This window comes from Tachysurus fulvidraco, chromosome 25, assembly GCF_022655615.1.
Source record: "Tachysurus fulvidraco isolate hzauxx_2018 chromosome 25, HZAU_PFXX_2.0, whole genome shotgun sequence".
NCBI lineage: Eukaryota > Metazoa > Chordata > Actinopteri > Siluriformes > Bagridae > Tachysurus > Tachysurus fulvidraco.
In genome coordinates, this window is record NC_062542.1 from 14,200,439 (window position 1) to 14,212,938 (window position 12,500).

Consider the following 12,500-nt stretch of genomic DNA (forward strand, 5'->3'; position numbering starts at 1 on the left):
TCTCTCTCTCTGTCTCTCTCTCTCTGAAAACAACACTAAAATAGTGTTCACTTCTCTGTTCACTGACACTGCAGACTATGTCTCATTAATAATTACACCGCTTTCTTCATAACGTTTCTTAAATCTGTTTATGATTAGTGTTAGGTTTTGTTGCGTGACCACCGCTTTGTGCATGAGCTGTTACTATGGAAACGATAACACACCCGCAGTTCTGAGAGTAGTTCTGATTGTAGGGCAGATCGCAGGTTTAACGTGAATGCGGTTTAATACATTAACTTGCTTAGCTAATTCATGCGGTGGATAAACAAATTTAAAAGCCAGACATTTTCGATCAGGAGACGTTTAGTATCTTACGGTACCTGTTTATTGGTGATGTGCAAGATGCACAAAATAAGATGTTTCCTGTTGTCTGTTAATTGCCTTGTTTTTGATGGTTTATTAAATATTTCATATATATACTGTAATATTAAAGGATAGAAATGTGGGGGGGGGGCATGGTGGCTTAGTGGTTAGCACGTTTGCCTCACACCTCCAGGGTTGGGGGTTCGATTCCCACTTCCACCTTGTGTGTGTGTAGTTTGCATGTTCTCCCCGTGCCTCGGGGGTTTCCTCCGGGTACTCCGGTTTCCTTCCCCGGTCCAAAGACATGCATGGTAGGTTGATTGGCATCTCTGGAAAATTGTCCGTAGTGTGTGAGTGTGCGAGTGAATGAGAGTGTGTGTGTGTGTGCCCTGCGATGGGTTGGCACTCCGTCCAGGGTGTATCCTGCCTCGATGCCCGATGATGCCTGAGATAGGCACAGGCTCCCCGTGACCCGAGGTAGTTCGGATAAGCGGTAGAAAATGAGTGAATGAAATGAAATTAACCTAAAGTCAGTGAAAAGGACATGAAGATTCTAGCAGTGAACAAACCAAGCCACTGAACTAGAGGGCCCTCACTTTTATGTAAATAAAACAAAAACATTTTATTTTTGTCACATAAACATTAGAGCACAAATTCTTTCTTCACATATCCCAACTTTGAAGGTCGGGGTCAGAACACGGGGTCAGCCGTGACACAGCACCATTGGAGCTGTGAGAATTAAGGGCCCAACAGTGGCAGCTTGGCAGTGCATCAACCCAGAGCTTTAACCACCTGAGCCACAATAACTGAGCAGCATCTTCCCTTCTTGTTTCCTGTCTAGCTGATGTGACTAGATATAGAAGTAGAAGTGATTTTATTCACTTTAGAAATGAGAAATGAGGGTTTTATTATATAAACCATTCAGTCAAGACATCATCGTATGATGCCGGGGTGTCCACATACTTCTGGTCGTAGAGCTCACAATCAGTTTGGTCGAGATCTGACAGGGCTTCATTCGGACTGTATTGTGCTGAATCTTAATAATGTAAATAATGTGAGTAAAATGTAAAGGAAGAAAGGAAGAAAATAAAAAAAAAAGACCAGAGCCAAATTAGTTTCTTTAAAAAGAACCCCATCGATCTGGTTACAAGCACACTTCTTACTCAGGACACATGTACAGTACGGTGATTAATGAATGAATGTTTGTAGGATGTGAAAGAGCATCAGTAAGGGATTTGTTGTAAGAATGAAGGTATCTACAGGATCGCTCTGGTTTAATCCATCAATTTACACAAGAACAATCCTGGAAATTAGATCTTGGTGTATATAAAAGTTTTAAAGGGGTTCAAGACCAAAACTACTGAGGAACATCTTCAAGAACTGATATATGAAGCGTTCAGGATGGAGAAGTGATACAAAGCAGGAATTCTTCAGGTAGTGTGTAGTCTGGTTTTGAGGCTATCGCAGGATATTAGGACCCGTCTTTTTACGTCAGTTTTTGAATCTTGTCTAGATGTTCTTTTTGTACCTGCGTTTTCGGACTGAAACAGATGCTTGGAACCTTTTCAGTAGTTTTTGTCCTTGTAGTCGTTCTCAAAGCCTTACAAGTGACAAATTGAATGCTACACCAGCACCAAGGATGCCAATAAAATCAGCTTGCTGGAGAATCATTGTATTTTCCTCTTGTAATTGAATGTGACAACAATGCGAAATTGAAATAGTTTGAAATAAGTGTCGCTGCGGCTCGGCTTCGATCCGTCTGTGCGCGCTCGCTCGCTGCGAGAGAAACGTCTCAGAAGTTTCACATTAAAACGTCTGAGAGAATGAAAGTATCCTGCTCACTTGGGTGAAGCTTAACTTAACGTTACTTGTTTCTCTGTTACTCAGAACTAAGTCAGTCAATGTTAGCTGTCTTTAAGGTAAGCTGTACGGCAGAGAATGTTTAGTCTGATCAGATTTTTTTTTTTCATGTTACACAAGGGCTTGTCAGAAAATAACACAGTGGCGTAATGGGTCTCAGGATAATCGTCGCAGATCCGTATGTGATGGTTTGGTGTTGGGTCTGTTGTGCTCTCAGAAGGTTCTCTGACCTGTTAGTTCCTCAGGAGCTCTTGGTTGCTTAATTCCACTAGATTATAAACTGTTGTTTAAAAAAGACATCATTTACATTGACATTATTTCCTGTCCGGTGTCACAAAAATAAGGATGATGTTCCCTCCTGAGTCTGGTTCCTCTCAAGGTTTCGTCCATCATTTCAGGGAGTTTTCCCACACCACCGTCACCCCAGGCTTGATCATTAGGAATAAATGTTAGAAATATATAGTAATTTAATTTTAAACGTTAAACCTTTAAAATGTTTATTCCGTATCTATACTTCTATTATTCTGTGAATTAGCGACAATTAGCAAACAATTAGCGCTATACAAATAAATTGAATTGAACTGAACACTGCGTTGCCTTAGACCAAAACTTAGCCATTACAAAAGAAGGTAGGAAAGTAGAAGTGTGCGTGTGTGTTGCTGTTAAAGACAGAAGAAATATATAAGGGTGTAGATAAGCGAGTTAAACATGAGGTGTAATCACGAGACAGCGCTAGCAAACACAGATTCCCTGTAGGGATTAGTCTAATTACCAAACTGGCGCTACATACACAGCCTGAGGCCTGACACATATACAGCTGACATAGAGAGTGCAGATTATGAGAGGAGACATTGCCTTTCTCCTCCTTTACTTTATTTAAAAAGGAATCATGCGGCTCTAATTAACTTATAGATAACTTCCAGGCTTCCGCAAAGCTGGCAAAAGTTTCTCCTTGAGGCTCACCTCCTCTTTAACTTAGTAAACACTCATGTCCTAGAGCAAGGGAATCAAATTCACATTAGACAGTGAGACACAAGTGGGGTAGAGTGGGATAAAAAAAATCAGCTTAGCAGTCTGATGACATCAGTGACTGTGTTGAAACAAATGATATCACTAGAAAAAATAGATACTATCACTAAAATATACAAGAGGGCGATTAGTAAAAAAGTGCCTGAAGAAGGTAAAGAATCAGTGATACTTTAATATACTGCACCTGAAGTGGTTTACTCCATCGCAGCCTAGTGTGGGTTTGTATTAGAAAAACAAGTAACACCTCATGTTAATGTAACCTGTGTGTGTGTGTGTGTGTGTGTGTGTGTGTGTGTGTGTGTGTGTGTGTGTGTGTGTGTGTGTGTGTTTATGGGGGTCTCATTCAAAGTGTAATTCTGTTGTATCCTGTCTTTCCAAATCCAGCTTGACCCTGAGAAGGATAAAGCGTTTAAAATGAATGGTGATGTCAACTTGCAGCACGAATCCAAATGGGACTGAAAATGAAGATTTTGTCATTGGTTTTAAACAGTTAAATGGCATCATTTGGCTAAGCAGTCCTGTGTGTGTGTTTGTGTGTGTGTGTGTGTGTGTGTGTGTGTGTGTGTGTGTGTGTGTGTGTGTGTGTGTCGGTGGAACTCACCTGTATCACTGTCAGCTCCTTCATCAGCCTGGTGCTTGAACTGTGTCCTCACTCTCTTGTACGTCTGTGTGGATAATAGTGTCAGTTAAATAAATATGTTTAAGCCTATCTGGCTTTAAGAACGACCCTCCTGACATTGCTAACTGCAGATAACGATGTCCTCCATGTATGAGAGTCCTTGGGAGTCTCAGTCTTGCGGCGTCGATATCCCTGAAAGCTCGGCTGGACTTGGCAGACCTTCAGCTCGTCTATTAGTGAGACTGAGCGAAAGCTCCTTGCTGTATCTGCCTCCACACAGTCTGTCGCTGTTTGTTCTGCTGATGAAGGAATCGGAGGAAACCGTGTTAACCTGATGTCGGGTTTGAATGCCGACATAAATTCACATATGCTCAGCGTCTGTTTTATTTCTAACGTTTCTATTAATGTTTCTTTAGACTTTTTATTTGTCTGATACGAAACATTTTCACAAACCTTTATAGGTGTCGGCGGTGGAAATTCCCCAAATGATCTGAGCTCGTTCCACTTCCTGCAAAAATCCTCAAATTACATCCCCAACCTTTTGAAGGAATACATACACATACACAATATCTTTAGTTACTTATCACCGATGCAATCGATGAAACTTCATTCCATGAAAAATGTATTTATGTTGGAATCCTTCTACAGTTCCTAGACACATCTTCAAAGTCGGCAGCGTCGGTGATCGTGAGGAAAGATGATAATAACGTTTTTGTTTTGGTGACAAACACTGAACAGGAAATCATTTTACTTTGCATAGTTTTGTTTTGATTAAATTATTCTGTCACACTCTGAAAATCATGCACTAAACTCTACTGCTAATCAGATGGTCAAAAAATGTTCAGTTTCTTTGGAAACACACACACACACACACACACACACACACACACACACACACACACACACACTAGGTCTATGATCATTATAGTGGAAACTGTTAAAAAAAATAAAAAGGTAACACAAACCCCCCATTTTTGTTCCCTCGGGTGTGAAACCGCTGCTTTCTGTCTATTTCCCGTTCTGATTTATCTTGTACTCTTCCAGGAAATGATGACCAAACTGATAACTGAGACTCCAGACCATCCGATCCCATTTCTAATCGGACATTTACAGACCAAACATGAAAGTCCGGGCCGGCTTCACCGAACGCTGTCTGGATCTGCAGCTCTGTGGGCCGAGAGTGACTGCTCAGGTGTGAAGCGATCGCAGCCTGTCCACTTACCTGTCACTTCTTTTTTCTCACAAGCCAAACAAATCTTCTAAAAAAACAGATGTTATCTCTACAGAAAACAAAAGTAATCGGCGGGATTTCAGGAGTTACGACAGAGCCTGGCAGATTCACCCCAAAAAGCCCAAGAAGTCCAAGAGTGACTTAGCAGTGTCCAATATCTCTCCTCCTTCTCCTGAGTCGAAGTCATGTAAGTCCATTTCTTATAGTAAAATCATGAGGGACTAAAATAAGAGAAAGCGAGTGAAAATGATTTGAGATGTTTAGATGTTTAGTTAAAGGTTATGATTAACATAAAGTGTGCTCGACCTAATTCAGTAGAAATCTAGGCTAGTCAGGGACACACAGTGCTTCGGCGCTACACAGCGACCGCGTCGGACCAGAGAGAAGGATGTAAATAATTAAACACGTCACAGTATCTATTCCCGACCAGCAGAAGTAGATGCATAGAGGAGCTGGAGTGAGGTGGAGAGGAAGTTTTCGTTTTTCACTCCAGCCTGTGGGCTGCTGTCTGCTTCTGTCACTTATAGATTCTTCTGCGCTAGTGGCTTTTCTCTCAGACATTACAGATCCTATTCTGCTCCAGCATCCCCACTTCATCTAATTACAGCTTTTCGATACATCGAGTTTCTAGCAGAGTAATTTGTCGGGTTTGCCATCTAATTGGCATGTTTCTAGTGACTTGAACTCATTCGAAATGATCATTCAGCAGTATGACAGTTTTTTTTCAAGCCACGTTAGCGTGTAGTCACTTAGATCTCGGTTGAGGAGAGAAAATCTACTTTTTTCCTTTTGTTTTTATAAGAAACATTAAATATCCTGTGGTACATTAGCATTGGGCTAAAGATTTTGATAAAGATTAGCATTAATGTAAGAATTCTGAAGGAGTTTTGAATGAAACATTAGCATTATGCTGAAATTTAACAATGTGCTAGCATTTATATGACATATAAGAGAATTTAAAAGAAAATCTACTTTTTAGCATCATGCTAAAGATCTTGAGGTACATTAGCATTACTTTAAACTCTTAAGAATTCTGAAAGAGTTATGAAAAACATTAGCATTAGGCTAACATTTAAAAATGAGAGAACATTTTATGAGAACTAGGTTAAAAGAGGTGACATGTTCCTTCTGTTTTATTCAGGACATTAATTATTCTGCTGTACATTAGCATCGTGCTAAACGTTGTGAGGTACATAAGTGTTACTCTAAACTTTTTTTTTAGTGGTCAACCAATCACAGTCTTCAATAGAATGCGTCATACCTAGTAACGGGTTAAGCCCTGCCTCCTCTATTAGATAAAAGTAGTATTTTCTGTTCAGAGTTGCTCTGAGATTGGTCCTGAATCACTCTTATGATAAGATTTTTTTTTTTTTAGAATTTTAAGCTTTGTTATGAGCTCGCAGTTCATTTTTTGTGAATCTTTTCGAATGCAGGCTCTTGCTCTTGGTCTTGTCACATCACGTGTAGCCACTTCACCGATCTCTGTATCTTTTCTCCTAAAGCTGTAGCAGTGTAATGAGTACTGGCAGGTGGAAGAAGGCAGGCTGTGCTGTCCGTGTGCTCTGTGTGTATATTATGACAGTTAGAGCAATTGGGTATTGTTAGCAAAGCACCTGGCCAACAAAAAAAACTAGCTCAGAAATCATCCGAAACATGAGCTTTAGTGAACCTCGGTGGACCTCAGCCAAAGTAAAGATGGCCCATTTTCACTTGACATGCTTTTCTGCACAGCTTCAATTATTCATCATCTAACAGCACGTGAGCTTTTTCCTTGGTGTTCTCAAGGATGTGACTGGTGGCTTATGACAGAAGTCTTATGTCTTAAATATTCTATTGCCCTTAAAAGTAAGGTTAGATCGGCGAGTTTTCTCGGCGCAGCAGCTATAAAAGTCTTTTAGTGCTTATTCACATTCTGCTGAATCAGAACAACCTCGAGTTAAATCGCACCAAATAAGAGATACTAAAGCTCTCGTTGAGAACTGCATGCTCACTGAAACAGCAGGAAGATGCAAAATAATTGCTTGCTTATAAGATCATTTTATTTTTTTACTCTGGAGAATGAAAATGCATTCTGCAGTTTTCTGAGGATTGTAATCATGCCAACTTTATGCTCTGGTAATGTTCCGTCCCTGATCTTGATCCTGATCCTGATAATTATAATTATAATTGAGGAAATAATGACCATACCATAATATTTCTGATGGAAAATAAACATTAGGCACTCCGGTTGTAAATTTCCTCTTTAACACTAATTAATGTGCATCACGAAAAAAAAAGAGAATTATTTGTTAATCACGTTAATGTTTTCCAGATTTTTGCGGAATAGATCAAAAGTTTCCAGATTATCAGTTGTTTGCAGATTATATATACATTCTTATTGAGCAACTGTTGCCAGATTATATGTCGTTTCCGGATAATCCCAAAAAAATTTTTTTACAATTTATCGTTGATCAGTACAGATTATTGGTAGTTTCCAGATTTGTGGATTCCAGATTATCAGTAGCACCAGATGTTTGGTATTTTACAGTTTATAAGTTACAAGTTATAGTTATAAGTTTCCAGTTTTTTGATTATTGGAGTCCATCAGTTCTTTCCAGATAAAGCACTGTTGCTCACTCATTGTTTCTTGATTATTAGTTGCTTCTAGAATATCTGTGGTTTCCAGTATGGCTGTTTCTAGATTATCAGTAGAGCTGATAACACTGTAGAGCAGTTGAGTTGAAAATGGTAATACTTATAGATAATCTGGAAACCATAATATTAGTGCTAGCCAGATTATTAGTGTTTTTCAAATGATCTGTTTCTAGGTTATCAGTGGTTATCAGTTTGTCAGTGGTTTCCAGATTATTAATGGTTTCCAGATTATCAGAGGTAATAGGTATCAGATTATCAGAGGTATTCAGATTATCAGTGGTTTCCATTTCATAAGTAGTTTCCAGATTATCTGTAGTTTCCAGATTATCAGTGGTTTCCAGATTATCTGTAGTTCTCAGATTATCTGTAGTTTTCAGATTATCAGTGGTTTCCAGATTATCTGTAGTTCTCAGATTATCTGTAGTTTTCAGATTATCCCTAGCATATAGATTATTAGTGGTGTCCTAATTATTAGTAGATTACAAATGATCACTTGTTTCCGCATTCTCAACAGTTTACCGTACTTTCTTAGTCTTTTCTGAGTTGGTGTCCATGTCACTCAATCTGACAGTTGTGGATTATAATGAACAGTTCTTGCAAAACTTCAATCCTACTGTACCTTCTCTGAAGTCTAAATCCAACATGATCTTTTTCACATTTTGCTCTTGTAAAATAACGTCTGTTTTATTGTAATAAGGCACAAGATGTAAGTGTGTCATGCTGCAGATACGAGCTCTCAGCTCCCATCTTGTTCTCTCCGCAGTGCCTCGTTCCATAGAATGTCCCTCATGGGACTGGAGGGCCAAACCTGAGAGCCGAGACTTTGACGAGCTCAACCACATCCTGCGAGAGAGCAAGAAGTTGGGCAAAGCGTTGGAGAGCCTGTCCCGAAGTCAGTGCTTCCAAACACTGTAATCTTTACGCCGTGTTCGTGCAGCAAGACACTTAACATGAACGTGAATAACTGAATAAATTCTGTCTTTCACAGGTATTGCCTTATCTGATGACCTTGACCAGGTAATTCATCCATTTATCAGATTTACACCAAATTTAATCAATTATCTGAGGCATTTTGGTGTCTGAGGTTTGTTTGTTTGTTTGTTTAAATTCGCACTGGGGCAATGATGCTAATTTTGCTAACAAGTTTAAACCCATAGTTCCATCTGAACAGTTTAACAATTTTACAAACCGGATATTCACTTTTGTAGATAATCTTTGCTTCTGTGGGTGTAAATTTAATAAAATAACAGAATTTGTCTACATTAAAAAAATAATTAGGTTCTATTTCTGTAAAATAATAACAAACATAAACATGACAAACTGTTTTTTTTTTTTTAATAAATCCGCTGCATCTTGCTGAATATAATACAGACAACTGGGCCGTCTGCCCAAATGCTCTAGACTGTAGTTTGGCTTCTATTGCATTCAGCTCTTGATATAAAATGTAATTTCTTTTACTTTGGCAGCTGTTTAAAGGAAATGGGTCTCATGACTACCCTACTCATGAAATATAAGTAGCAGTAGTCATACAGATGCTGCTGCTTCGTAAGGTTCTTCTGAGGATTTATTAAAATGAGTTTAGTCGCAGTTAACCATAGACTAAAATGCGCCCTGATAGTAATTTGAGGCTGTAATGTTGTGCAGGTTTAAATTGTGCTGATTTAAGTGCCTCTAAGTGTTATTTGCTTTTTAAATTCACTATCATTTGTCTAAATGTGTGTGTGTGTGTGTGTGTGTGTGTGTGTGTGTGTGTGTGTGTGTGTGTGTGTGTGGGCTCCCTGTCAGCACCCGCGGCTGTATAACTCGGTGCTGCGGCCCCGTGTGGTGGGCGAGTGGCTCGGCCGAGATGAGAACGATGCCGACCCGTTGGCCGCTGAGATGCTCCAGCCACCTGTCCCCAGGGCAAAGAATGAGGGATGGAGCAGCCAAGACACCAGTCCTGCAGGGAGGTGTGTGTGTGTGTGTGTGTGTGAGTGTGTGTGTGTGTGACAATAGAAATCTACTATCTGCAAAATTAATAGATTAAATGAATTAATTTGGGGAATAGAAGCCTGTATTGTTGCTACATATACATCACAGCACAGTGGAATTATTATTTGCATATCCCACCTTTAAAGGGAAGGGGGATAGAGCACAGGAGCAGTTATGATACAGCATCCCTGGAGCAGAGAGGGTTAAGGGCCTTGTTCCACAGTGGCAGCTTGGCAGTGCTGGGGCTTGAAGCCTGACCTTCCGATCAACAACCCAGTGTCTTTACCACTTGAGTCTCTAATAATATGTAGTGTTTCCTGTTTTTGTGAATCTAAAGTTCTAGCATTTCAAAAATCCCTCAAAATTCTGGTCCTGCATACACTGATTGTGACGTCCAGCTATGGCACACAGTTATCCAAGAACATGGATCTTTACAAAATCTTTAGCTAACTAGGTTTTTGACATCTTAAGATGCTTTGTCTGGTTTTCACACTAGCATTTGAGACCTTCTGACCATCTGTTTGAGATGAGTTTGAACTGAATGTGTGATTATATGGATATTGCGTTATTCCTGTACGGTCATCCGTGTCTTTATACTGTAAATCTCAACCCTTACAAAGCTGTAGCTTTAAGAACACCATGGTGAACCTTGTGGTCTCCTCCAAATGTTGCCTTGGAGATTTTAATTAGGGGTGTTTGTTTGTAAGGGCAGGGGCCGTCCTCCGAGAACACGACTAATTAGAGTGGATCAGATATTAAATCATAAATCATGTACCGAGCCAGGAAAACAGATGCACCCTCGTTGGGTTAGTGCATACACTCATTATCATGGAGTTGGGAGCCGATATCGCAGGCAGCTGAAATACCCAAGGCGCTGTGGTAATTCACTTCATTAAACAGAAAGGAGGCAACAGTGTGCTTTAATCCAACACTGCAGTGCTATAAATGTCAGATTAGCAGGATGCTGTTGCTGCCTACTGGAGAGATTTTTAACTTAAAAATACAGGTGAACTTCAGTATGAGAAGATTTGGTCTATGTGTCAGTCTCAGTGAACGAGGTGTGGCCTTTGCATCAATTTCAGTGAAGGGGTGTGGCCTATATGTCAGTCTCGGCGTGGCCTATATGTCAGTCTCGGTGAAGGAAATGTGACCTGTGGGTCAGTCTCTGTGAAGGAGGTGTGGCCTATGTGTCAGTCTCAGTGAAGGAGGTGTGGCCTATGTGCCAGTCTCAGTGAAGGAGGTGTGGCCTATGTGTCAGTGTCAGTGAAGGAGGTGTGGCCTATGTGTCAGTGTCAGTGAAGAAGGTGTGGTCTAGTCTCACTGAAGGAGATGTGGCCTATATATGCCAGTCTCAGTGAAGAAGGTGCGGCCTGTGTGTCAGTTTCAGTGAAGGAGGTGCGGCCTCTGTGTTACTCTCAGTGAAGGAGGTGTGGCCTCTGTGTTAGTCCCAGTGAAGGAGGTGTGGCCTCTGTGTTTGTCTCAGTGAAGGAGGTGTGGCCTCTGTTTGTCTCAGTGAAGGAGGTGTGGCCTCTGTGTTAGTCTCAGTGAAGGAGGTGTGGCCTCTGTGTTAGTCCCAGTGAAGGAGGTGTGGCCTCTGTGTTTGTCTCAGTGAAGGAGGTGTGGCCTCTGTGTTAGTCTCAGTGAAGGAGGTGTGGCCTATGTGTCAGTCTCAGTGAAGGAGGTGTGGCCTATGTGTCAGTCTCAGTGAAGGAGGTGTGGCCTCTGTGTTAGTCCCAGTGAAGGAGGTGTGGCCTCTGTGTTAGTCTCAGTGAAGGAGGTGTGGCCTAGTCTCATTGAAGGAGATATGGCCTATATATGCCAGTCTCAGTGAAGAAGGTGCGGCCTGTGTGTCAGTTTCAGTGAAGGAGGTGTGGCCTCTGTGTTTGTCTCAGTGAAGGAGGTGCGGCCTCTGTGTTAGTCCCAGTGAAGGAGGTGTGGCCTTTGTGTTAGTCCCAGTGAAGGAGGTGTGGCCTTTGTGTTAGTCCCAGTGAAGGAGGTGTGGCCTTTGTGTCAGTCTCAGTGAAGGAGGTGTGGCCTTTGTGTTAGTCTCAGTGAAGGAGGTGTGGCCTTTGTGTTAGTCTCAGTGAAGGAGGTGTGGCCTTTGTGTTAGTCCCAGTGAAAGAGTCTCAGTGAAGGAGGCCTTTGTGTTAGTCCCAGTGAAGGAGGTGTGGCCTTTGTGTTAGTCCCAGTGAAGGAGGTGTGGCCTTTGTGTTAGTCCCAGTGAAGGAGGTGTGGCCTTTGTGTTAGTCCAAGTGAAGGAGGTGTGGCCTTTGTGTTAGTCTCAGTGAAGGAGGTGTGGCCTTTGTGTTAGTCCCAGTGAAGGAGGTGTGGCCTTTGTGTTAGTCCCAGTGAAGGAGGTGTGGCCTTTGTGTTAGTCCCAGTGAAGGAGGTGTGGCCTTTGTGTTAGTCCCAGTGAAGGAGGTGTGGCCTTTGTGTTAGTCCCAGTGAAGGAGGTGTGGCCTTTGTGTTAGTCCCAGTGAAGGAGGTGTGGCCTTTGTGTTAGTCTCAGTGAAGGATGTGTGAAAAAATAAAAACTATTAATGCTGACAAATTGCTTTGACTGAAGAAAAATGAAGAACAATTATCTTTAAAGTATTTAGTACTGCAGCTTAAGGTATACATGTATAGTAAAGTAATACACGACTGATACGATCTGCATTCGTTTTAACACGAACTTTAGCGGTGTCTCATCGATGCTCACTTTCTGGTGTCTTACTGTTCAGTAATCTGTTCAGCGAGTGAGAAACTAGCACCTACGCTGTGCAGCTAGGACTAATGGAGCACATTTTTCTCTCGCTTTAATGGCCACACATG

At 41.2% G+C, this 12,500-nt stretch overlaps 1 protein-coding gene across 2 annotated transcripts in view; it reads left to right on the forward strand.

Moving 5' to 3' along the window:
* Positions 1-12,500, forward strand: part of c25h8orf34 (chromosome 25 C8orf34 homolog) — a 76,742-nt gene that overhangs the window by 7,202 nt on the left and 57,040 nt on the right. For both annotated transcript variants that reach the window (XM_027170446.2, XM_027170453.2), the window contains exons 2-6: positions 4,895-5,042; positions 5,137-5,268; positions 8,479-8,607; positions 8,704-8,732; positions 9,501-9,664. In XM_027170446.2, the coding sequence (XP_027026247.1) occupies positions 4,895-5,042; positions 5,137-5,268; positions 8,479-8,607; positions 8,704-8,732; positions 9,501-9,664 (602 nt within the window). The remainder of the gene's footprint in view (positions 1-4,894; positions 5,043-5,136; positions 5,269-8,478; positions 8,608-8,703; positions 8,733-9,500; positions 9,665-12,500) is intronic.